Here is a 26,205-nt window from a genome sequence, read left to right as displayed (position 1 = left end):
ACAGATTGACATACAAACAGACAGATTGACATACAAACAGACAGATTGTCATACAAACAGACAGATTGACATACAAAGAGCCAGATTGACATACAAACAGACAGATTGACATACAATCATACAGATTGTCATATAAACAGACAGATTGTCATACAAACAGACAGATTGACATGCAAACAGACAGATTGACATGCAAACAGACAGATTGACATACAAACAGACAGATTGTCATACAAACAGATTGTCATACAAACAGATTGACATACAAACAGATTGTCATACAAACAGACAGATTGACATACAAACAGACAGATTGTCATATAAAAAGACAGATTGACAGGCAAACAGACAGATTGACATGCAAACAGACAGATTGTCATACAAACAGATTGTCATACAAAGAGATTGTCATACAAACAGACAGATTGTCATACAAACAGACAGATTGACATACAAACAGACAGATTGACATACAAACAGACAGATTGACATGCAAACAGACAGATTGACATACAAACAGACAGATTGTCATACAAACAGACAGATTGACATACAAACAGACAGATTGACATGCAAACAGACAGATTGACATACAAACAGACAGATTGACATGCAAACAGACAGATTGACATACAAACAGACAGATTGACATACAAACACTAATGGGATTTACAACGACTCCAGGGCGCATGGTCGACGAAAAGCCTAACAGGTCCTAACAGCTATGTTTTACAACCCCTTTAATACTGCCACCAATAGTAGAAAAACAGACAGGAAAAGAAAGTATAAAACAGTTTGACAGGAAAGAAAATCGGTCATTTCAATTAATTTTCGCCGGTGCGCGCGCGTTTCGCCCATACGATCATTTCATCCACGCAAACCCATCCCGTGCAAGTAAGTCAGTTTCGAGATCTATGTCATGAAAATAATATTTAATATTAAGATTGACAAATTACAAAAGTTCATCATTCTAGTTACAAAAAAAGTTGTATTTACATTGTTTCATTTTGATTGCCCTTTTACTTTTTTACTTTTTATTTTTTACCATCTTATCGCATAATTTGATTTTCACTTTTGATATCACAGCATATTATACTACTCTTTTATGCTCAGTCTACCACTTACACTAGACAGCATGCCACATCCATCATCAACACCATCTAAATTTTCTTCTTTTATACTACTTTGTGTCCCATCTTTTTTCCCATCCATTTTCCCATCCGCTTTCCCATCCATCTCTTCCCTTAATATTTTCTCCCCTTCTCGTTTCCTTTTCTCCGCCTCCTCTTCTTCCTCGTCGATGTGTAGCTGTTTTCGCCACTGGTCCTTGATGACTGTCATCAGTTCTTTATTCATGCGCGCACCGTAACCTTCCGGAGGCTCGTAGCTTGCTGTAGCTAATAGAATCTCCTGTCTGGGAAAAAAAAAACATTTATTGATTCAAAAGAACTAGTTACAACGCTTCTTAATCACACGCGTGAAATCGTTTAATTTGCCATCAAGACGAAGTAAGTTTTGGTGGACGTCAATCAAGGCGTTTTCATGACATTCCATAGGCACGTGCTCTTAAAAGCTTTGTGTTTTCCGACAATGCTGGGAAACACTTCGATTGGCGAATGTGTCGAATTCTTTTTTTTCACGATTTCGCGCGTGTGATTGAGAAGTGCTGTAAAATGCATGGCTGTATAAAATGATCTCTGGTTGAAATGACATGACGGGCAGTATTGGCCCTTCACTGAAGGCTTGTATTGAGATTCTAAAGACAAAAATGTGGTTTAACATAGTTTGATCCCATTTCAGCATTTTTACACCTGACTCATATATGCAATAAAACCCAAAGAAAAAATGGATTTCCACCTGCTAACATAACTACCATTTAATTAAATATATTTTACTCACCTTAATGAAGGTCGTGTTGGAGCGCGCTTCGGTGGAGATCCTGTAACTTTAGCCACACGTGATTTGGGCCTTAACGTCATCTCCGGTAAATCGATTATAGGTGGTAACTGGGGTAACATAGTAGAGGCTAGACCGGCTGCTATGTGAGATATTAGCATGCTAGGATAGGCCCGGGATCCCTTGTCCATCTCCACTTCTACCTGGAAAATAACGTAAAATCATTTAAGTGTTCAAAAGAATTATTTCTAGCTTCCCTGCAAACTAAACATTCCTTTTGTATGCATCCTGTCTTAGAGTCTGAGGATGAGGATTTGCATGTGAAGAAGCACATAAATAGAAAACATGGAATTTAGGACAACTTTCTTCCGTCCCTCCCTCCCTTCGTCACTAGCATAACAGAGAAAAGCCATGCAACAGGGAGGATAAACAAAGTGAAAGACGCTGCTATTTTATATGATGAATTCCTGAGCCCTGGGGTGCTTACTATTTAAACCAATACATGTGGTTGAAACTTTGAATTCCAACATATGTGGTACACGCGTCTACAGGAAGAACCCAAAAGAGCGGGAAAAGTGGATTACCTCAATCGGAAGAAAAAAACGTTGTCCGAAACTTTCCGATAGGAATGACACAAATATTTGCTCTTCCAACCGGAATTTCCGGTTTTTCCGGGTAAACGAAAAGCGCCCCTGAATACTCCTTCCCAGTCTCTTTTTTTAAGTGCGTGTGTCGGAGGAGTAACCCACCTGTGCAAGTTTCAACGCTTCCAAAACTCTCATATCTTTTTCCGTCGAGTGATGTCTCATTAACAAGTTCCAGGCCGTTGAACACATCCCGTCTTTAATACTATCGCCATAGGAATGACGGCTCACTCGAACCAGGCCCTGCACGGCCGCGAATCTTATGCGCCAGCTCCAGTCTTTGTTTGCGGAAACTAAAACAGTACACAATAATATGAACAATCTATTCAAGGGAGCACATTAAAATTTTGTTTGTGTAAGGAAAGGTATTGTTCTTGGTTGATCTATCTAGCGCGCGCAATCCATCATGTGACAGGCGTTCCTCGTAGTGTTTTGGTTTCGGCCGATCCGAATGGCTTACGATCGTGTAAGGAAGGGAGAAAAAATTCGTCGGTTTTCGGAGTAAATTCGCTAGCCCGACTAAAGCAAGGAACGCCTGCCATAAAGTGTTGCGCGCGCACGTAAACAAGCACTACAAGGAACGCCTGTCATATCTTAGATTACGTGCGATAAAATCGAAGATAAACCAACATAATCAAAATTTTAACGTGCTCCCTTGATCTATTGAGATAATTGGGATACTATGCCCACTATGATTGGTCAAAAACCATGTTTTATGAGTATCAAAACACGCTATCGTCATTAAAGCGCGCGCGAGTATTGCAACTGTCAGATTTTAATCTATCGCGCTCGCCCATTGGTCAGTTTGAATAAGACGGCACGTAGGGAGAATTTACTTATACTTTGCTTTTTTCGATCTTTTCGCGCGTTTGTTATTTTATAAAACAAATGAAAAACAGTTTTCCGTGTTTGATACTTTGATCAAAACACTTGGGATGTTGGGAGAACAGCAACGCGTCTTGGTTTCCTACGCTCCTCTTATGTTCTCTCAACATCCCGCGTGTTTTGATTAGAGTATCAAACACGGAAAAATGTTTTTGATCTGTTAAATTAAGATTGTTTTTCGCCCATGTTCAGATAAATTGTTTCCTGCTTTTGGTATATTTAGGGAAGGGAGGGGAGTGTGATTTATTGAGGTTAGGGAAATACCCCCCCCCCCCTTCTCTTACCGTGGGAAGTCCTGTAGCACCTGTTACATAAACAAGTGAGATTCAAGATCACGAATATAGTATTCCCACCATTTTTGATTAACAATTCTGTTTTCTATGAGCCCGCACGAGTAAAAGTTGTTTGACGTCAAGGTGACAAGGTGACTCCTTTCAATACATCGGTTCGCTGGTCAAACACAAAGCATTCAACCTAGGCTGCAAGATTTTAACTCACGGAACACGTCGTGACAGGGCTGGATTATGTACAATTCTTTGGGTTTTGATTGGAGGTGGAAATTCATTGTACATTGCTGGACTGATGGGTGTCCTTTGGTGCGCCATCATAGACCCTTTCTGAGATAGCGAACATGGTGCATTGTGGTCTAGCTTCATGCCTTATATGGTATTGCTTGTACCGAATCTAGGCCACGATTTATCCTGTTTATCGAACTCTGAAAAGGCCTATGGCTTGTTGACGATCAAAAAATGCAACAACAAAAACAAACAAACAAACAAACAAAAAAACAGCCTACCTTTAGTTTCTGGAAGTTTAAACTTCAACATGTCGGCGAGTCCGAGTCCACTAGCTTGTACTGTTCCCTTTTTGCCCAGAACCTTTGGTTTCTTATAAGCCTCGCTTCCAAGCAGAGCAACTTTTTGAACGAGAGAAGAATTACCATGGAGACAGACTGACGTCATTGCTTCGGTGTAAAGATATACTAGTTCCCAGGGCCATCCGTAGGCGCCAATCATATCGTTCATGAGGGAAGTTCCGGTTTTGGTGATGCTTGGACCTTCGGATTTATCTTTACGAATTAAAATGAAAAACCGAAATCAAAAGTTTAACCTAAGTAAAAATCCACATAAAAAGTCAAAATAATATGAGATTAAGATAGTTAAGAGAGCATAGAGTGCTCGTACTACAGTGACCACAGTAAATCCGTGAAACACTAATTACTAAATAGTACAAAATAGTGCTAGTTAAACAATAGAAAACAATGGAATTTGCATGAAATTGTACTATTTAGTATTATTAAGTTTCACGGATTTACTGTTGTCACTCTAAACCCGTAAAAATAATACTAAGTTTTAGCACTAAATAGTGATAGCTAAACGAAAGAAAACAAAGGATTCTGTATGAAATAGTACTAATTAGTACTAATTATTGTGAACGGGTTTAGTGCGTGCAATCTATAATCAAAATAACATTGGATAGAATCAAATGCCAAAAGTCAAAGTCGAAATCAAAAGACGTGTAGTTTTAGCACTAAATAGTGATAGCTAAACGAAAGAAAACAAAGGATTCTGTATGAAATAGTACTAATTAGTACTAAATATTGTGAACGGGTTTAGTGCGTGCACTCTATAATCAAAATAATATAGGATAGAATCAAATGCCAAAGTCAAAGTCGAAATCAAAAGACGTGTAGTCGAAAGTCATAATGTAAATCAAATTTAAAGTCTAAGTCTAAACTCAATTCAAAAGTCAAAGTCAAAACCGAAATTGGTATCAAGTTAAAGTAAAAATCAAAAGACATGTGGACTAAAGTCAGAATCCAAAGTCAAAATTAAAATCAAAGTCAAAATGGAAATTAAAGTTAAAGTCGAAGTAAATTCGAAATCAAAAGTCAAACGTGAAAGTCAAAGTCAAAATTAAAGAAACGAAATACATGATAAACGGTTGAATAATGTCATAACTATGCCCTATGCTTTTATAAGATGGGTATGGATGATTCGCAAAATGTTAAAGTAAAAAACAAGCTTATTTCGTTGAATTTATAACTCACCATCATCCACTAGAGGAATAGTAACTGTACTACCCGCTGTCTGCCCACTGTATAGACTTCCTTTGGTAAGTTCTCGCTCCAAAGGCTCCCCTGGTTTTGGAGTACCGGAATGAGGTTTTACTTCAGTGTCACTCGTCCCAGGCTCCTCAGTTTGGAAGCGAACGCCCGTACCTAGTCTCTCCTTAGAGGAGTTTCGCTTGGTAACCTTTTCTTTTGGTTTACGAGTTTCTTCTTCTTCAGATGAAGAGCTACCATTCTCAAACTGAAATGATTTGTAAGACGACCTGAATTGTTTGCTTGATGCACGGCGTGGCATTTTCCCGCCTTTTCGACGCGTCTGGCCTTCGCTTTCGATGCTGCTGACGTCAGCGAAGCTGGCTTCGGATGAGGATTCGTGTTTCTCGTCACGTGACCTAAAAGGATTAAGATTTAGGATAAGATCACATTTGTTTGAAGGATTATCAAAAGTTTATATGTATAAATGGTTTCCCAATGGCCTTTACGATGAAGGTGGCACTTTAGTGGAATAACTGTAAGCGCAGCGTATGGTTTTTTTTCTTTTTCTACAATGCTATGATTGAAAAGAAAGACAGCCAGTGGATCAAGCATATATTACAAATATGGCTCGGAAAAGTAGGGGGTGGAAATCCACTAACAAGGCTAACAATAGCTCATTAAAGACAACGCCGTTAACACGTGCTTGGGTCTTGCGCGTAAACAGATAGCAAAGCTTTCAGGATCTTGATGCCATTTTAAGAACGCATTCGTTAAGCTTCTTTTTTTTGGAGAAAACATGCCCCGAAACGAAGGGTGGCGAACAATTTTTTTAAAAATTCTTCTGCACTGACTTGCGACTGACTAGCCTCTCATACATGTGAAAACGCTTTTATGTTTCCACGTGAACACGAGGCTAGTCACGAGTCGCTGGTCAGTGCAGAACAATAGTTATTCAAATTGGTCTTCATATTCCGATTTGGTGTATATTATGACGTTGTTGAGCATTATGACACATTAGGGATATCAATAACTAATAGTAATAATAATTAATAACTAGTTACCTTAGGCTTTCTGTTTCTATGGATTCAGGTGGTTGTTTTCTCTCATTTTTTTCAATATGGCTAAGATTTGCGAACTCCCGCAAGCCTCGAACAAAACTCGGTGTTTGCCCCACAGACAAATAGTCTGATCCCGCGGGAAGCCCATCATTGATAATCTCCTCCTCCTGGTGAAGAGCATGCGCAGATGGATCTCCAATAAAGCCTGAATGGCAATGTTCACATAGGTTTAGGTGCCGCGCATGAATTTCAGCGAGGGCTGCTGGACGAGGGAACGCGCCCGCTGCTAAGCTTTGAAAGGTTTGGAGAGCAGAAAGGTTGGTTGAGCAGGTATGGGCAAGGATGGAAAATGCGCACGAAACGTCCAACCAGGACTCAGCAGCCATGCCTGTTCCGCATACCGAAAGCCCATCAAGTGCTTGCTTGAGCCCAATCCCCTTATGCATGGTACAGCGCCACACGTCCAATATGTGCCACAGGGTGGCCGAGACATCATGGATACTTTCTACAGATGTGTGTGTTCGCATGGCAGTTGGGGAATGACTGTGTTGCTCCTAAGGGAGAAAAAAATATATTAGTAAAAGCCGTACTTGTTTGTGGCCCTTGTCCCATGGTCGAATTGGAATTTAAAGAAGATTTTTGTGGGGGGAGAAAAACCGGAGAACCTTGAGAAAAACCCCCGAAGCACAGGAGTGAACCAACAAGCAACTCTACTCACATACAACACTGAGTTCAGTGGTATTGCATTGATGAGAAGCGAGCGCTTTCACCTTTGAGCCATCCATGCTACCACCCCCACCCCCACCCCCCCCCCAAAAAGGTCAATTCTTTTGTGTGTGTTGGGATTTGGTGGGAGGAGGGGTGGGGGTGGAGAATTAATTACAATGAACGCACGCAGTTCAACTTGTTTAAGCTGAAGGCTTCCAAGCGTATTATACTTATAACATACGACTACAACATGCTGATTATTTCTGAAATCCTTTGAAAAAATCAACCACGTTTTTTCTCACCTCTTCAGCGATTTTCTCCATATAGGGATACCCAATGAAGCTTTCCTTACTGGCTTTGGAATTGACGTGCGGTATTTCCCCACTATTGGACCCCCCCGGAAATGAACGGCTCGGTTCAATGGTGGTTGGGCTTGTTGCGCATTGTTCTTGTGGGACTGGTACTCCTTTACATATTAAATAGCCCTGTTAAAAACAAGAGCAAGAAATGAAGTACTCTAAATCAACGCGTATGAGAGCGGTATACCTGTAGTTCTTATCGGATAAACTATAGGTGTGATTGGCTTAACAGGTGTTTTCAGTCATTACCGCTATGTAACCGTGACGTGTTGTTGTTCGTTGATACACCCTACTTGTCAAATTTACTTCTATAGAAAGTTATTACTCTTCTTCTTGTTTTACGAGTATATCACTTAAATAGTCGACCTTTGGCCGATGGCTAAAAAAACTGAAATTAGGCGAAGGGAAAACTGGAGAACTCGAATAAAAACACTCCCCTCCAAGAGAAAACTGTATTCATGTTTGTTGGCAGGTCCAGAGATCGAGCCCACGACCGAAAGCAGAGAGAGGCAGCGTGCAATAGAAGCGCACACTGTGACTGTGACTGAAAAAAGTCGGTGCGTATGCATGCCCTGCTGCGACTGTGATGTTTTCTGAAATTTGGATTGCGTTTTTCTTTTTCTCGCGCAATGTGATTGGCAATGGTGTGGCAGTGCCGTGTCGTTGGCGTGTCCTTGACCACGCCGTGTTCATGCCGTGTTTCGGGTATTTGATTGGATGGAGAGTAAATTATCGTACAGTTTGAATGAGCTGGCGTATGCCTTGCCTTGTCACGGCCGTGTTCGTACCGTGAGCTTTTCACGGTCACACGAAAACTGCTCTAGCACAATGCTATAAACGTTAATGAAGAAACTCACCACTTCATTCATGAATCGTAGAGCAAGGAGCGAGCCAGGGAATGATCTGTAGACATACTGCTGCTCAGAAAGACCTGAAGGAATGATAATAAAAAACTCTTCAATCTTCAATATTACACCAATGACCACGCAAGTGATTGCAAACAAACAAACACAGGCAGCCCAAGCAGTGAAAGTAAGTAATGCATGATATTTGTAAACTGATAAAGTATTCATTGTCAAAAAGGGGCTCAATCATTGTAACTTACGCAGTAATGCAACATAGGCAACCCAAGAAGTAAAAGTAAGTAATGCATGATATTTATGAACTTATAAAGTATTCATAAGGGCAGCAAAGTGTTAATACGCTGCAATGAGGTTTAAGGTGAAAAGGACACGTTCTTGACATGCGTGAACCATTACCTGATATAATATAATATATGTAGATGAAAGCCAGGAATTTAAATGTCAAATTGAAAGCTGTTAATCGTCGCTCATACTTCAATTTATTTACCTGCTAAATAGATGAGTAGGGCCTGTTTCTCCTTCATGTATCCCTGGGGAAAGTATATTCAAATGTTGAAAAAAATGAGATTCAAAAATGAAGAGGAAAACACAGAAAAACGTTTGACACAGGAGAGAACCAATCAACAACTACAAACTATATCTCTAGTCTAGCTATTAGCAATGCATTCTGGGACTGTTCGCTCAATTAAGTATCCCTAGACAAAAGACGTCATGGTTTGTTTCGGTGTTATTTAACTGAGTAGACTTTCCCACTGCACTGCTGTGACAGACTAGCGATAGTCTGTGCGTATTGTGTGAGACGGAATTTTTCCAGACTCGTACCCAGTCGTCACTCAAGCTTTTTTAATGCGCGCGGTGGCTTCCTTCCTTCCCTTGATGCACCGCGAACTCACTAAATTTTTCCCATCAACCACAGCATGAGAACAGTAAGAAAGAAAAGCGACTGGGTACGAGTCCGTTATTTTTCGCAAAATATGCGACCTCGCGTTGCAAATAACGTCGCGCAAAAACTCCCATTTCACAGTGCTCACAGTTCTGGCCCGGGGGGGGGGGGGGGGGGGGGGGAGGCCGGAGTTCTGGAGCTGATCATTTCAGTGTAATCTACTTCATAATTAAGTGTTTTCACTATTGTATAATCATTCTGCACAACATATATATTTTTCATTCAAGACTGAAGGCCCTGTTACCCGTTGCAACGTCTGGCTGAAACGTGTATGCGACGGCGTTGCGAGACAAGTTTCACGGGGGTGTTAAGGCGTGATTACACAGAGGAATTTTCTCTACAACTTGTCTCACAACGGCCTTTTTTTCTATTTACCTGTGTTAAACTATTATTGAGGTAGAAGTAATAGAGTCTGACAAACACGACATGACCCATCTGAAAGGGAAAAATCATAAAAGCTTTAATCATGCAATTCAGCTGTTTTCACCTTTTTGGTGCTAGCCATGATGTGGTTAATAGTGTTGCATTGTGTTATGGTCACCAACAAGTTCGCACATTCTTCTCCGATTTACGTATGAATCTGCTGACTTTTTAACAAGTTAGTTATTTACTTGGTTATTTACCACGCCACTTCCTGCGTGCTTTATTACTGAACAGAGCACGGAAAAAGCTCTTTTATTTGTTAAAGCAAGAGAATGGTTGCAAGTCATCAACGTACCTTGATAAGCTTCAATTCACCAGTTCTTAGACATGGTTGATTGACACCAATCTTTCTGAGCCAGTGCAGAGCAGTCATAGCCAGGAAGAACAAACTAGAATGAAGAGAATAATATATAAAAAGATTGAAGATGGTTGATACTTTGTTACTATATGATCCTGTGAGCAGAAATCTTACATAAAGCATGTGTAATAGAAAATTAATTGAACCAAGCTAATATTTAGCAGAAAAGAGGGTGGGTTTAGTGTTCACCACATTTGTTCTGTGTTCTCAGTGTGCGTGAGTGAGTGAGTGAGTGTGAAAGAGTGAGTGAGTGTGAAAAAGTGAGTGAGTGTGAAAGAGTGAGTGAGTGTGAAAAAGTGAGTGAGTGTGAAAGAGTGAGTGAGTGTGAAAAAGTGAGTGAGTGTGAAAGAGTGAGTGAGTTTGAAAGAGTGAGTAATGATAATTTTAGAATAAGATATTTTTAGATTTCAAATTATATATAATAATTTATTTAGCTACATTTATATTATAGATTTTTTATATCATATTTTATCTATTTTATTTTATGCATGGCCCCACAAGCTTTTAGCTTTAAATGTTATCATGTCTAAATAAGGGTATTCTATTCTATTTATTCTATTCTATTCTAAAAGAGAGTAAATGAATGGATGGACTGACGGATGAACGGACAAGAAATAGAAACAATATATATATACCATCAATAAATGATCAAAACATTTACCTTGGAATATGGGATTGTAATAAAGGTGCCTGATTGAGAGAAGTGATGAGAACTTCCAGTGATTCTAAAAGGAAAAAAGAAGAAATACAGTAAATATAATGCATATACTTGTACATTTATGAGATGTTTATATCACAGTACGCAGACATGAATGCATGTTTTAATATTTAAGGAACATATAAAACGTGTGCACATGCCTCTGTACTGTGACGTAAACATGATGGGAGCTGTAGAGCACGAGAGAAGCAAGCTTAGGAACATGAGGCGTAGCCAAGTGTTTCTCTTTTTCTTCTCGACGAGTCAGTCTACAGCTCCCAGAGTGTTTATATCTCAGTACAGAGACAAAGCAGTCATTTTATGTTCCTTAAATATGAAACATGCATGCATGTCTCTGTACTGTGATATAAACATCTCATAAATGTATTAGAGGGGTGGTAGGGTATTAATTTTTTGTATATCTTTTTAATTTATCTAATTCTATATGGAAAATTGGATAATGTATGAAATATTTTTGTACAATATTTTGCTCAAGCATATCTCTGTCCTCTGATATAATTATAGTTTAACATGATAGCCAGCCAATAAGCGAGTGCATTACATTTCAAATATCTTATAATAATCCCTAATTTTATACATTTCAAAAACGGGATGAAATCCCTTACAAGTAGTACCTTCTTGCAATTCTTTGTTGTTTAGTTGTGCTAGTAAAGAAAGTTCAGCCCAGGCCTTGGGAAGACTGACATGGTCTCCTTCTCCACCTTCTCTGAGACCAACCCGTCGCTATGGAAACATGTAGGGCAAAGTAAATATTATAAAAATAAAATATATACATTTTGTCCTTGGCTCTTACTCATGTCCAGTTGCCATGGAAACCAGTTGCAATGCTAAACAGGCAAAATGTAAGATTTTCAAAAATTAATCATTAAATAAAATATCGCCAATCTTATACATCCATGGTAGTAATTGTGTAATGTACTTAGTCTGGTAACCTGAGATAATAGTCCCCTTCACAGATCCATGTGCCATCTTGAAAGGTAGCCCTGCCTTTGCATCGAAGTGAGACGAATGGTGAGCAGAGACGTGTGAATAATTGTCCAAGGTGTTAAAAAAGGTCTCTATCATTGCAAGGTCACCGTTCGTCTTGCTTGGATGCAAAGGCATGGCTACCTTTCAAGATGGCGCATGGAACTGTGCAAGAGACTTTTACCAACCAGTTGCAAAGGCAACACACAAAAATTAAAGTGATATTATTTCGTAAAATGCTAATTCCGATGTTGAGTAAAAAACTGTTTCAGGTTAGTATGTTTGCAGTCCACAAGGGGACATATTCTCAAGATTGCATCAATTTTGTGTTCTAAATCAGTCCACGATGCAATGCAATGCCAACCTGAACAATTGGGTTTTTTTTCTCAACCTCAAAATGGCTTACCTTGACTCTTGCAAGCATTTTGGTAGCAAATGGTAAAAGATTTTCCTGGCCATCAAGACTGCTATCATTAAACTGTTTGGTAGAAAAATTAAATAAACAACTGCTAACCTCATACTGTAAGGGTGCTTCTTATCTAATCAATAGCACATTAGTGGAATCATTATAATGGTGAAGTAGATACCGGGGGAAGTGGGGGGGGGGGGGGGGGGGGTAGTCTTGCCCATTTAGGGTATGGATGTGCCGCTGAGCCCTCTGAACCCTGACCCTGTTCCAGAGTAAAATCGCTGAAATTCATACCCTGTTCCAGAGCAAGATTGCTGAAAACCATACCCTTTTCCGGTAGTGCGAAAATAGATACCCTGTTTCAGAGAGGAGAGAGCGTGATTTCATATACCCTGTTCCAGAGAGGAGAGAGCGTGATTTCATATACCCTGTTCCAGAATAGAATTGCTAAAAACTATACCCTGTTTGGCGGCACGTACCCGTATAACGAATATAGGGCAGTACCCCCCCCCCCCCCCCCCCAGGAGTAGATATTGGTTGCCATCAGTCAAGGAGCCGTCGTGCCTTTGAGAACTTGGATCAAAACACACCTAGGTTTAGCTACCCATGGTGTGATTTTGAATTCATAGTGTTTATAAAATTAATAATTCTCAGGTTCTGATTGGTTGGTAGCATGTGCTTTATGAGAGCACACAGCACCTGGGTGCACTTTTGATTGCATAATTCCTATCCAAAATAACGGTTATTGTAATTTGTGTTTTATAATGTGTGCAGTTATAAAGCACTTGGGGACTGTCAGAACACGAAACTTTGTTGGGCGTTTACGGTTTGGCGCACGGCACTGTAACTGCATTGGTGGCTCAAAATCACAATGAGCTATGATAATATATATATATACATATTTTTTAATTCATTAGGGTGTTACCTTGGCAATAAAGTTCTCAGTGATTTCATAATGGCGCCTGTCATAAGCAGATTAAGAAATAATATTATAGTAATGATCATAGATCTTCTAAGAACACAATACTAGAAATTAATTGAAGAATTTGAACAATTTGGGCATTTGATTATAGGAAAATAAAACAAACACTACTCCTTTATATGGCTATTTAGCTAAGATTATAATTTAATCAAAAACATTAAAAAAGCGGATGAACTAATAAATAGCTTGAGCTCATTAAGAAAATAACAATGTTGCCATGCTGCCATGCCGATCTAAAGATCTAGAAACATATTCTCAAACTGTTTAGTAATTTACAATACATACCTCCTTCTAGAGTAGGTACCAGGAGGGACAGAGGTCTTCGATTTATTTTCTAACCGATTTTCCAGGAGTATTCGTTGACTGTGTGAAATGATTCCAAACTTGTGTTCCACTTTATACTTTTCTATAGGCATTGTAAAACCTTAACGAATAACGAATAAAATATCTTACAAAAGACACATATACGACTCCTTAGACGATAACCATAGACTTAAGATGATAAATTTTAGTATGGAGTAAAATGAAGAAGATAATTCGTGCTAAAAATTTGAGCTTCAAATGTTCTAAACAAGTTTTCCGCCATTTTATTCGTCGTCATGGAAACAGCTTCTATGGACGAGAAAGACTGAGGCGAGGACAGTTCGCAGGGGCTTCTGGGTAAAGCCCGACAAGCCGTCCCAGATCCCGCGCGGTCTGAGCGGACGCCATCTTGGTTTTGCAAATCAATAAGAGAGTTTTTTAGATCTTTTTTATCGGGTTTCTCATTGTTTACTTCTTAATTCGTATCTTTAGAAATGTCTTTTCAACCGGGGGATCTCATTTGGGCGAAAATGAGGGGCTATCCTCACTGGCCTGCTCGAGTAAGTTTACAAGTTGACAAGACTTGCTCTGATTTTCAATCAAAATTTCTGGAAAGTTTTTCAAATCTTTGTGATTTTTAAACTATCTTATTTATTTCATTGCAGATTGATCTTCCAGCTGCTAATGAAAAGATTCCAGCTAAGAAATATCCTATCTTCTTTTACGGAACACATGAGACGTAAGTATATCTATAAACAACAAGAACTAGGATCTGACAAAAGCTGATGTGCTTGTATATTTCAATTATGTTGACAGCAGCTCCTTTTTCTAATTTCCAGTTTTTTCCATGTATATCATAGTGTATTTTGATTTCAGCTCTGCTTTAGATATGTAGTATGATTAAGTTATTTTTGAATTACAAATGTGTTTGCTTGGGCCTCCTGTGGATGCCCAGAGTTGAAAATGAACTTTATTTAACAAGTAACAGAAGTTTTTTGTGTACTCCATTTAACAAATGAAACAGCTTTTTCCTTGGTCCGTTCAGTAATAAAGCAAGCAGGAAGTGGCATATGCAAAAAGAAGTGTAAGGAGAAGCACGAGCTGAGGCGAGTGCTTATCACATTTCTTGATTGCTTACAGCACTTCCTGATCATGAGTGCTTTAATACTGAACAGACCATGGAAAAAGCTGTTTTATTCATTTTATTATATAGTTATAAATTTTATTTCAGTATTGAATTTATTTGAGCAAAAAGAAAGACGCATGCGCATGTGCAGGTCCATGAAATCCTTCAAAAACCCTTGGATTACTGATACAAATTCAACGGTGCTTATTGAAAAGCTCTTGTAAAAAAAATTTAAAAAGTCCTAAATATACTCCTTGAAAATGAAAACCCAAATCCGCTGGCTCATTTTTCAGCCCCGTTCTGTCATGCTTGTCTCAAATTTTAACAAAGGAAGCCCAAGTAAATGCAGTCATGTGTCCAGCTAATTTGATAACCTTGATTTACAATGTACCCCTCTTCCCCTATTTCTTTGATCTAGAGCTATAATGCAGGCAAAGGATTTATTTGATTACGAGAAACACAAAGACAAATATTCCAAACCATCAACCAGAAAGTTTTTCAGTGAAGCACTGGAGGAGATAGTGGAGGACCCTAAGGTCCGATACGGTCTGCGTGGGGTGCCTGTGGAATCTGAATCTGAGGAGAGCTCTGGGTCTGAGGATGAGGAAAATGAAGAGGAAGAAGAAAAAGAAGATACCAGTAATAATCAGAAACCGGTATATATAGATAGATTTTTAATAATTAATGGATACAGTACAGCCCAGAAACATGTGAAAATTTATCATGATTTTTGCACGAGCAGATCGCAATCTGCTAGCACTTTGTACGCACCTTTCCTTATTGTTGATCACGAGCACTGTGTGCTCGCAAGCATAATACGAGCAAATCTTGAGTGAACTTTTCTCTTCCACAAAAATCTGTTCCACAAAGATTCTGTTTGGTTCTATCTTCAAGTTTTTAGCCGGATCGAGCTGTTTGTTTGGTCGATTTGGACAAACAGACAAAGAAGTAGAAGATATGCTAGTGCGATGCTATGCTATGTGTAGTTATACTATGTGTAAGCTTGAGCACAATAAAGTACTGTCTTTGCACTCACTCAGGCACAACGTGCCTTCTCTGAATGCTCAATAAAGTTTGCCTAATCACGATATCTTGTATCTGGATCTTCATATGTAGGTACAAGGCAAGCGTAGAATAAGCACAGAAAATAAAACACCAGCAAAGAAAAAAGCAAAGACAAGTAAAACAGAGGAATCGGACAATGAAGAGGTATTTATCACTTCCATTTTTGGTGGAAGAGAGGGGAAGCACTAGGGTTTTCAACTAATGTTTGACATAACAGAAAAAATTTGTGAAGCATTATTATATTTCCTTCATCAATGTTTACAAAATACATCTCTTTGACTTAAAAAAAATTAGTTAAGCCTCCGTTGAACATTGAAACTTTTATATGGCACGCCAAACCGGACAAAAATACTTGTATCTTGTACTTGATACATTTTTGCCCGGTTTGGCGTGCCATACTTTTAGCTGAAACTTGTTTGCAAAGGCGTTGCAAGACAATTTTCACGTTGGTGTTACTTGGCACAATTTCATCCTGAAAATTGTTTGTGACACAAGTTTTGGTTGCACGAGTAGAAAAATGTCTTGCATGAACAATACTCAATTACAGAACTGGCTGGGATTAAAATAAGCTAATTTTTTTATTTACGAAGGAATTTAATTTTCTCAGCCTGTAGACTCAGATGAAGCAGAAGAAAGCTCCGAATCAGAAGGAGAGGTAATTAAACATTAAATTACAATATTCATTTACTTCTATTCTCATAAATATGCAAACTCGCTAGCAGTGAACAGCATGCTGATATATATATTTTTTTGCTGTCAATCAAAACTAATCAGCCCTTACCTTTCATATTTTGACTGACAGCAGAAAAAAATCAACCTACAGTGTGCAGCTGAGGGAATTTTAATTATTTTTTAACTGCAAAACATAATATTATTTATATGCTAAATTTTAGTTCAATCCAACAATCAATTTTGGTTTGATCTGTGCATCAGTCATATGCTGTACTGGCTTTGATCAGCCCACTGACTTGATGTTGTTTCAGGGTTAGATCTGTAAGATAGCTGTGCCCTGACTTAGATCAGCCCAGAGGTTGTTTTAGGGTTTTATTTGTGAGTGAGCGTGCCCTGACTTAGATTAGCCCAGAGATTGTTTCAGGGTTCAATGTGTGAGTTAGCCGTGCCCTGACTTTGATTAGCCCAGAGGTTGTTTCAGGGTTATATCTGTGAGTTAGCCATGCCCTGACTTAGATCAGCCCAGAGGTTGTTTCATGCAGTTATATCTGTGAGTTAGCATTGCCCTGATTAAGATCAACCAAGAGGTTGTTTCAGGGTTTCATTTGTTAGTAAGCCCTGACTTAGATTAGCCCAGACCCAGAAGTCGTTTCAGGGTTTAACAAAATTGTGTTTTTTTTCTTTTTGATGACATCATGAATACTTAAATCCTATAATTAAGTCATTACTCTAGCTATATACAGTACACATATGTATTCATGTCAATCAACAGGAGTATGTACCCGAACCCAAAAGCAAAAAGAAAAAGGAAACACAGCCCAAAACTAAAGCCACAAAAAGTAAAGGCAAACCTACCCCCAAGAAATCCAAGAAAATGATAAGTAGTGACGAAAGCAGTGACGATGATGAAGATGAAAAAGACGACGAGGACTCAAGTAAAAAAGTAGAAAAATCTAAGGTATTTCCTCACATTATTCTTTAGCCCTTTCCTTTTTTCACTCCCTTCTCCCTCCCCCTCCTCCTCCTCCAACCCCCCCCCCCCCCCCCCAACAAAAAAATCAAAGCAAAATGAGAGCAGTGAGGATGATTAAGATGAGAAAGATAATGAGGGATCAATTTATAGTATTAGTAAAAATGTAAAAAAGGAGAAAAACCTATTACATAAACTAAATGTATGTTACAAGACAATTAACGTACAAACATATTTACATTGGATTGCTGGCAATAAAAATATATCAATAAACTAATATTATATTATAATAATATCAACGATCGCCGCCAGCAATCATTATGCTATAGCTTTTTCTCCATTCACCCCCCCTTAGAACCAAGAAAAGAAACCATAAGGTTCAAAATACAGAAATCAGCTTATTGGCTTATTGTCTTCTTAGTAAGATATCTTTGTTTATTGTTGTTTTCCTTGGCACTGCCCCTGGTGTGAAGGTATATGTACAATACCCTTTCCTACTTTTATGCATATTAATTTGTTATTTTAAAGAAATCCGATTCTGAAGATAGTTTGTCATCAGAAGAGGAAAAGAAAAGTGTACGTTTTATAAATGATTCTTCATACTTTGGGATATTGGGAACCCTGTGGAACAATCGGTTTTATTTATTTTTATTTGAGAGTTTGCCTGCAGGCTTGTGCCCTTCGAGATACATTGCTGCACCAATATCCAACCCCATTAAATTAAATGAACTATTCACTTCGTGTGAGTGTTTGTTAGTTTATATTTCCTGCTGCTAATCAAGTAGTGTCTAATACACACACTTTTGTCATGGTTTAGCCTTTTTCCAGGTAACTTTATTTTTCGTACTGTTGGGAACCCTATGGATTAAACAGAAGTGATGAGGTTACATTCACAAAAAAAGTTTTCAAACCGTGTATTTTGAAGATGTTTATCAAATATTCAACAATAAAGCAAAACAAAACAACAGCTGAGATACTTCAGTAAGCATTACATGGCTAATTTAATGCAAAAATATCTTCACATATTTTCTCTTATGTCATGCTGTGTCTAACCTTTGGAGCTTAAATTGGTAATATTTCCATTCCTGCAGCATGCATCTGCATTTTCATTCTTGGCATAAAATTAATGCCCTTTTTGGGGGGTATTTGGAACTAATGACTCCCCTTCAATACTACGGATTTCATTGAAGTGTGGCACACATTGAAAAATTCGTCTGCAAATTTGCCTATGAGACGCTGTGACTCCGCCCACTTGGAGGCGTGATTTTGTCGGCAAATTTGCAGACGAATTTTTTAATGCGTGCCACACTTCAATGAAGTCCGTAGTAAATCCTGACTAGACTGGTTGACCACAGGGAACCCAGTCATCACCTAATGATCCCAAAACTTAGAACTTCAATAGATGTCAGACTGGCCATGACTATTAATAGTGACATAAGAAAACATTTTCTTGCAGAACAAATCAAGTGAGGAGAAAAATGAATTAAAACCAAAGCAGTCGTCATCAGACAGAAAGACTAAACAGAAGGATGAAGAAAATGACAGCAGCGAAGAAACAGATGAAGACAAAAAGAGAAAGAAAGAAGAAATGGAAAGAAGAAAACAGGAAAAACTGGAAAAGAGAAAGTAAGATCATATACTTAAGTAGTTATAATAATAACAATTACCACCAAGCCCCCACCCACCCCACCCCTGTCTAGCTGAGCGGTGAATTTTGTTTTAGCCAATCACAGCACATTTAGCTGTTTTGCAGACAACCATGATTCCCAGGCTTCTGTAACCCAACTTTTGAGTTTTTTCTTTTTTTCTTTTGACTCTAATATAATACACACACCCACAAGAAGCAGAAATATATATGGAAAGGAAGAATAAAGCAATTTCACTTTACCGCCATTTGCTTCATTCTTTTAAGCTTTATTTTAGGGCAGGTCATTTTGTCACATCTTGCTTTACTTGCTGCATTCACCACTCAGCTGGATATTCCCTTCCCTTCCCTCCTTGCTTTCTCTCATTCCTTCTTTCCTCTTATTTCCCTTCCAATTCTTTCTCTCCTTTTCTCTGCACTCTTCTTCTCTTCTCTCATTTCTATTCTTCTAATATATTCTCCTCTCCTCTCTCCTTATACATTCTAATCTCTTCTCTTTTTCCTCTTTTGATTCTTTATTTTTTATCACTATTTTAGCTTTTTAGCACATTGCATCATATATTTAATAATGTATTTCGTGCTATATAAATATGAAAATTATTGAATTATTAATATGTATTTACAAGGATAGAAAGATGTCTCTATAAAAGGTTTTCAAAATAAAACGTTTTCGACTGTGAAAGTCATCTTCAGTATGATGTTAGTTTGAATATACAACAATTTAAGTAGTTCATGAAATCCCAGAGGGATAAAGGCTGGCGATAAAACATTGGACTTGTTTGTTTGAGCTGAGCGGTTGTCATGCAATCAAGAGCCCTTCAATTATTCTTCTTTTGAATAAGGATGTTTCTTTGTGAAGAATAAATTATGTGTACAAATGGTTTGGATGACTCGATAGATGACATGCTGGTTGTGAAATAAGTAAGGGATTCTCATGTTCTGACTTACAAACTTCAAAGTTTCTCATTGTCTCACCAATGTATGTTTCTCCACATGAACATTCAGCTTTATGGATGACAGATGATTGATGTTTATTGGAGTTTTAGTTTGAAGAGGCTCTTGATTTTCCTAGTTTGCCAGAGGATAATGAAACTAAACTTTATAAATTTTTTTAAGAAACGTCGGCTATTAAATTATTGCTATTATTATTATTTTCTTTCTTCCATTCTTCCTTTTATTTTGCTGCCTATTTCTCATATTTTCAATTTAATTTTGATCAAATGCAATCTTTCAGGGAGGAATTGAAAGAGAAGAAAAGAAAGGAAAAACTCGAACAGAAGGCAAAACAGAAAGAAAAGGAGAAGCAGGAAAAAGAAAAGGAAAGAGAACGGAAACTAAAAGAAAAGGAAAAGGAGAAAATAAAACGAGAAGAAAGGGCTTTAAGAGAAAAAGAAAAGGCTAGAATGGAAAGGGAAAAGGAAAAGGAACGCAGGGAAAAGGAAAAGCAGAAAGAAAGAGAAAAACTTGAATGGCAGAAACATAAAGAGCGCTTAAAAAGTAAGTCCCAATTCCTTCTGATTGTTATTTTCTTTAGCTTTTCTTGACTATTCTCACTGCATACATAGTTGGCATGTCACGTAGGAATTTAGCAACCCCCCATTTATGGACATGGGAGTTTGCGCAGTGCAGGTGTAATGCTTTGCGACCCTCCATATGTAAGCACCACACCCAAATACTTGAATCATTCCTTTGGAAGCTGCCTAAGGAGAGAGTAGAAGATTTACCCCACCCACCTCCCCTGGTGGCGGTTGACGGCACATCGCATGCTTTTCACATGCTCATTGCCGGCATGCAGTCGCAGTCACCTTCCATTTCTTAATTGCCGTGACTCGGTAATGAGTACGCAGTGAGGATAAAATACTAGTAACCTTTGTTAGAAATCTGGGTTTTTTTAATTTCATTTCTGATTTAATTTTTTTTTTTTTACAACGAAGTACTAGCATCCGAAATGTCAGTATTTTCATCTTTTCATGGTGTATAATTTAACTTTTTATCATTGCTGTTTCATTAGAAACACCGACACAGCTCACATTTTAGTCTAGTTTTTAGCTAGTTATATCTTCTGATTTAAAATTAAATTATTGATTCTAGATTCCAAATCTCCACAACAAAAACGGCAAAATGTAACATGCACCCCAAGAATAAGAATATCATGAATAATTATTAATGATTATTACTTCATCCTTTTATTTTTGTTTTATTTCAGATCCGACTATTTATGACACTTTAGAATTATGTAATCAAGACCTAAGACTTTCATTAACAGTGGAAGCTCCGGTAAGTTTATCTGGTTCACGCCTCTCTAGTTTACAATTGAAGTAGTGATTTAAATGTGAATCGATATTCAATCATAATCCTTTTGTCTAAAACATTTCATAGGACATGGATATTAAACAATTCTTCACCTTTCAAAATATGATAACATTATGAGTTCACCCTCAATCCATATATCTATACATCCATCCACCCATCCATCCATCCCTCTTTCCCTCGCTCCCGCCCCTCACTCCCTCCCCCCTCCCTCCCTCCCTACCTAGCTCTACCCGTCCCTCATCCATCTCCTCATTCATCCATCCCTCATCCATTTCCTCATCCATCTCCTCATCCATCTCCTTATCCATCCACCCATCCATTCATCCATCCACCAATTCATCAATCCATTTTTTCATGTCTCTCTCTATTTATATCTGTGTGTTCACTCATGATTATAGTATTCATTCATTTGTTTGATTCTTTTATTTATTCCTTCATTCATTCAATCATAGCCGGCTCCCTTCAGTGGTTCCTTTGACACAATAAATGGTATTAATTAAGTAAAACTATTATTAAAATAGTCTTCTTTTTTTTAATCTGTGTTGTAGGATATACAAAAATGTTTGAATACTTTAAACAAGATCAATGACATGCAAATCAGCCCAGACGTCATTAAGAAATCTCCTGCTATTGTTCAAACAATAAAAAGGGTAAGTTAACACTACTGTAAAAGTGCAAAGCTGCAAATGATTTTTTTCTACATCTGATATTCAGCCAGTCTTGTCGGAAAAAAAGCTTCTTTCAAATACTGCAAGCAAGAAAGAATGCTATGATTGAGCCCGCTCCAATTCTGTCAGGTGAATCCACTGAAACAACATGGCAGCCGCTATGTGTCGCACTGTTGCTGTCCTTTCCATCGATTGGATTCACTTTTCACTCAATTTCTGACCCTGGCAGGATATACGCGTACTTAAAAGTTCTGCTTCAGGTTTTGCAATCTAGAGTGAACTTATTTATTTGTAATGTTCCACATTCTAACAGAAGAGTCCGACCAAACTAAACATTTACCAGTCAAAACTCTTAATTTACCATACAAATGTCCCATGTCTGGCACTATTTTGCAGGCTTGACAGTGCAATAATCAATTAGTTTCATCTCATTGGTGACAAGCAATTTCTTGCACGGTTTTTCAATGTGTGAATGTTACATATAGGGTTGCATATTGCATAAGGCACAATATGTTTGACGCTTTCACTATAGTATTTCCCACTCTCCTTTCCCTCTCTTTTCTTCTCCTCCTTTTTCCATCTTTCTCAACACAGGGTTGGTGCTACTCCTTAAACTCCTTGAATTTAATTCATGTTTTTAAGGGCGCTTAAAAAGGTCTTGAATTTCATGATTTTAGCAAAACTCCTTGAAAACTCCTTGAATTTTTGCTTTGATCATAACTTGCATGGTTCTGAAATAGATCTAGTCAGAAAGATTGAAAAATCTGAAAGTTGGCCATGTGCAACCAACGTGTAAACCATGGCATATTTAGCTGAACATACTCCTTGAAAATTTATTCTTGGGTCCTTGTATACTCCTTGAATAGTCCTCGAGTTTTAAGTGGTTACCTCAGCACGAACCCTGTCAACATTTCTTTCCTTCAATCCCATTATCTTCAACTTCCCTCCTCTCACATCATTTTATGAAAACTTCGTTTTACCATTAGAGTAGATGTTTTGAATACTTGAATGGTGAAATTAATAGGAAGTAAGACTTTAAATTTTCACTATTTTCACTTAATTTATGATTTGTCTAGTAAATAAATCACTTTTAGTAGCAAATGAAATTAAATTATTTTCTTGACTTTTTCTAGATACGTAACTACAAACAAAGCAATAAAGTCAAAGAACGAGCTTCAGAAGTTTACACTAAATTAAAATCCCTCTTCATAGTCACAGGTGCTGGTAAGTATACATGCACTATAATTCTTAAATTCTTATTGGCTCTTTATTTAATGAATGAGGGAAGCACACTAAATAAAAACCTTCAAATGTTTTGATAACCTAAAACAATCTCTGGGCTGATCAAAGTCAGGGCATGGCTAACTCACAGATTGAACCCTGGAACAACCTCTGGGCTGATCTAAGACAGGGCACGGCTAACTCACAGATAGAACCCTGAAACAACCTCTGGACTGAACAAGGTCATGGCATTGCTAACTCATAGATTGAACCCTGAAACAATCTCTGGGCTGATCTAAGTCAAGGCATGGCTAACTCACATATTGAACCCTGAAACAACCTCTGGGCTGATCTAAGTCAGGGCATGACTAACTCACAGATCAAACCCTGAAACAACTTCTGGACTGATCTAAGTCAGGGCACGGCTAACTCACAGATCGAACCCTGAAACAACCTCTGGACTGAACAAGGTCATGGCATTGCTAACTCATAGTAGATTGAACCCTGAAACAACCTCTGGGCTGATCTAAGTCAAGGCATGGCTAACTCACAGATTGAACCCTGAAACAACCTCTAGGCTGATTTAAGTCAGGGCATGGCTAACTCACAGATCCAACCCTTAAACAACCTCTGGGCTGATCTACGTCAGGGCATGGCTAACTCACAGATTGAACCCTGAAACAACCTCAAGGCTGATCTAAGTCAGGGGATGGCTAACTCACAGATAGAACCCTAGTTTTCTTTTTTTCATTTTGGTTGTCTAGTTTTTTTGTTGTTTTTTTGTTGGTTTTTGTTTTTGTTTTTGTTTTTTTGTGCTTTCCGACTATAATAAAATCCATGGTTCCTGGTTTTAAATAAAAAGATGACAAATGAATGTATATTATGTTAATTTTTTAGCATTTTTTAACCCAGTGATGTACTAAATACATTATTTTTAATCCATTTTTAGATGTCCCTGTCACTCCCACTACAAAAACCACATCTAACCCCTTCACACCAGCTGAACAAAAAAACTTAGCAAACTCTTCAAAACCTCCAGTTATGACAGAAGAAAGAGTAGATGGTAAAGTAGCTCCTGCATCTGGGGTTAGACCTGTGGAAGAATCCACAGAACCAACCTTGGCTGAGGCTAAAGCTGTACATGATAAGGAGAATGTATTACTTGATCACAAAACACAAAATGGCGCACATAGCGTAGGTAAGTGTTGTGGTCTGAAATGGGGAAACATTCACAACCAAACTAAATTGGTCTATTGGTTGAAACTTAGTTGAAGTTTCTGAATATTTCAGTCCGACCCCATGGAGTTGCATAACTACTGTACTTGCAGTAGTGAGTAGCGGTAACATGTACCTTACAGCATTACATGGAATTTTTGCGACACATTAATTACGCAATTTTAGAGGTCGCGAATTTGAGACACGTTATTTCCACGATTTTGCAACAAGAAAAAAACTCCTTTCTAAGTCACTTAACAAATTTTGCGATTTCATAGGATGTGGCTTTTAATTAACTAAAGTAACAATAATAACGAGAAATAGTTTGGGCTCATTAGACATGTTCAGTTTTGGTACTAATCACTCTGTTTTTGGCCTTAATTATCAAGTAACAAACAACAACAAGAAGAAAAAGTTTGTGCTTTTTTTTTCATGTCTAATTATTAAATTTGATATTTATTTAAATAATATCACATTATGTGGTCACTTAATTTTCACGTCATTATCTTTCTTTTTTATTTTTTGCGTCACTTTAATTTCACGATATTTTGGTTCTAACCATTGGGTCTTGACAATAGTACGTGCATATTAGACAAACATACTTGTACCACAACTATCATTATAAATATCCTTATTTGTCTTGCTTAATGTTACAGAAAACAGCATTCCAAGCCATGCACAAGATCTCGGCACCACACCCATGGAGGACACCCAAAGTTATAACGAAAAAACTTTACCAGCTGAAATGCCTAGAAATGATGACCAGACAGAGATCTTGACACCATGCGATATGGAAATCTCTAGTCCTATATAAAACTATTCCATATTACAACATTCTCTTTGAGTAATGCAGAGTTCAAAAAAAATTATCCATACCCCCACCATAGAGGGAATTTGCAAAAGGATCAACCCCCTCCCTCCCCCCCCCCCACCCCCCCCCCCCCCCAGTTAACCCTAGGAACTTCCATTTTTTTTCACACAAACTATAATTTTTTTCTTTCTCTGATCCCCCCCTCCCTCCAGAATTTCCGAATCTCTTCATGGGTGGGGTATAGGTATTTTCTGGAACTACACAATGACGTTAAAAGAGCATGCATACTCCTTTTAACCAAGCAATAATTTTAGCTAATAGATTTACTCGGAGTGTGTGTGTCAACCTCTTTTGACTACCAGGTTGTGGAAGTAACTCTTAAAGAGGCTTTTGCAGCCATGGCACAATAATAGAGGTTTTGCACTATCACTTGACAGCAGCCATGTTAGATCTCAGGAACAATGCATTCGTTTTACATAAAAAAGAATTCATTTCCCAAGAGCAAAAGAATTTTATTGTTCTGACATCTATCTACAGGCATCCCAAGCTGCATTATGGGTGTGGGCATAGTTAATGGAGCAGAATTTTCTACCAAAATATATTGCCATGGTCACAGTTAGTCAGACACTTACGAAACCAATTGTTTTTGGACCCTGCACATCACACACTGACATTTCACTTTATTAGCTTTGAATACAAAAGATCAAGGAAGAGTAATAACCATTTCGAATTTGTATTATACCACTGACAGTGACTGTTTTCCTTAAGACCGGTTTAGACGGTATGATTTTCACCTACAACTATAGTATACAACACGCTTGCGTCTGTCGTAGGCGAGTTGTAGGCTTGCTTTACACGCTATGACTCGAGTTGAAGGATGGAGCGAGTGTGTACGATAGTTGTCGGCAAAAAGGCATACCGTCTAAACCAGCCTTTA

General features: G+C 38.1%; 2 protein-coding genes across 3 annotated transcripts; one reads left to right on the top strand and one right to left on the bottom strand.

The window, feature by feature from the left end:
* Positions 1-976: 976 nt before the first annotated feature.
* LOC116305690 (uncharacterized) lies at positions 977-13,834 on the bottom strand. Its single transcript, XM_031715657.2, has 16 exons — positions 13,545-13,834; positions 13,203-13,239; positions 12,275-12,346; positions 11,517-11,625; positions 10,846-10,909; positions 10,122-10,215; positions 9,779-9,838; positions 8,948-8,990; positions 8,455-8,528; positions 7,541-7,723; positions 6,534-7,084; positions 5,476-5,888; positions 4,222-4,494; positions 2,646-2,833; positions 1,900-2,099; positions 977-1,414 (listed from the first exon to the last, which is right to left on the bottom strand). Exons 1-16 carry the CDS (start codon positions 13,673-13,675, stop codon positions 1,096-1,098), a joined length of 2,811 nt encoding a protein of 936 aa, XP_031571517.1. The 5' UTR covers positions 13,676-13,834; the 3' UTR covers positions 977-1,095.
* Positions 13,835-13,954: 120 nt separating this feature from the next.
* LOC116305683 (uncharacterized) lies at positions 13,955-25,376 on the top strand. 2 transcript variants are annotated; one of them, XM_089027394.1, is made up of 14 exons: positions 13,955-14,122; positions 14,228-14,301; positions 15,107-15,344; positions 15,805-15,897; positions 16,361-16,408; positions 17,198-17,383; positions 17,924-17,971; positions 18,852-19,021; positions 20,275-20,537; positions 21,247-21,317; positions 21,902-22,003; positions 23,155-23,245; positions 24,192-24,440; positions 25,114-25,376. In XM_089027394.1, exons 1-14 carry the CDS (start codon positions 14,057-14,059, stop codon positions 25,269-25,271), a joined length of 1,857 nt encoding a protein of 618 aa, XP_088883520.1. In that variant the 5' UTR covers positions 13,955-14,056; the 3' UTR covers positions 25,272-25,376. The 2 variants fall into 2 exon arrangements, with proteins under 2 accessions (XP_088883520.1, XP_031571507.2); XM_031715647.2 differs by lacking the exon at positions 17,924-17,971.
* The last annotated feature ends 829 nt before the right edge of the window (positions 25,377-26,205 follow it).

Source organism: Actinia tenebrosa, unplaced genomic scaffold (genome assembly GCF_029948245.1).
Source record: "Actinia tenebrosa isolate PJP-AT-01 unplaced genomic scaffold, QUT_ActTen_1.0 PGA_scaffold11__36_contigs__length_13525064, whole genome shotgun sequence".
NCBI lineage: Eukaryota > Metazoa > Cnidaria > Anthozoa > Actiniaria > Actiniidae > Actinia > Actinia tenebrosa.
The sequence above is the reverse complement of the archived record's forward strand: the minus strand, read 5'-3'. Positions and strand labels throughout refer to the sequence as shown.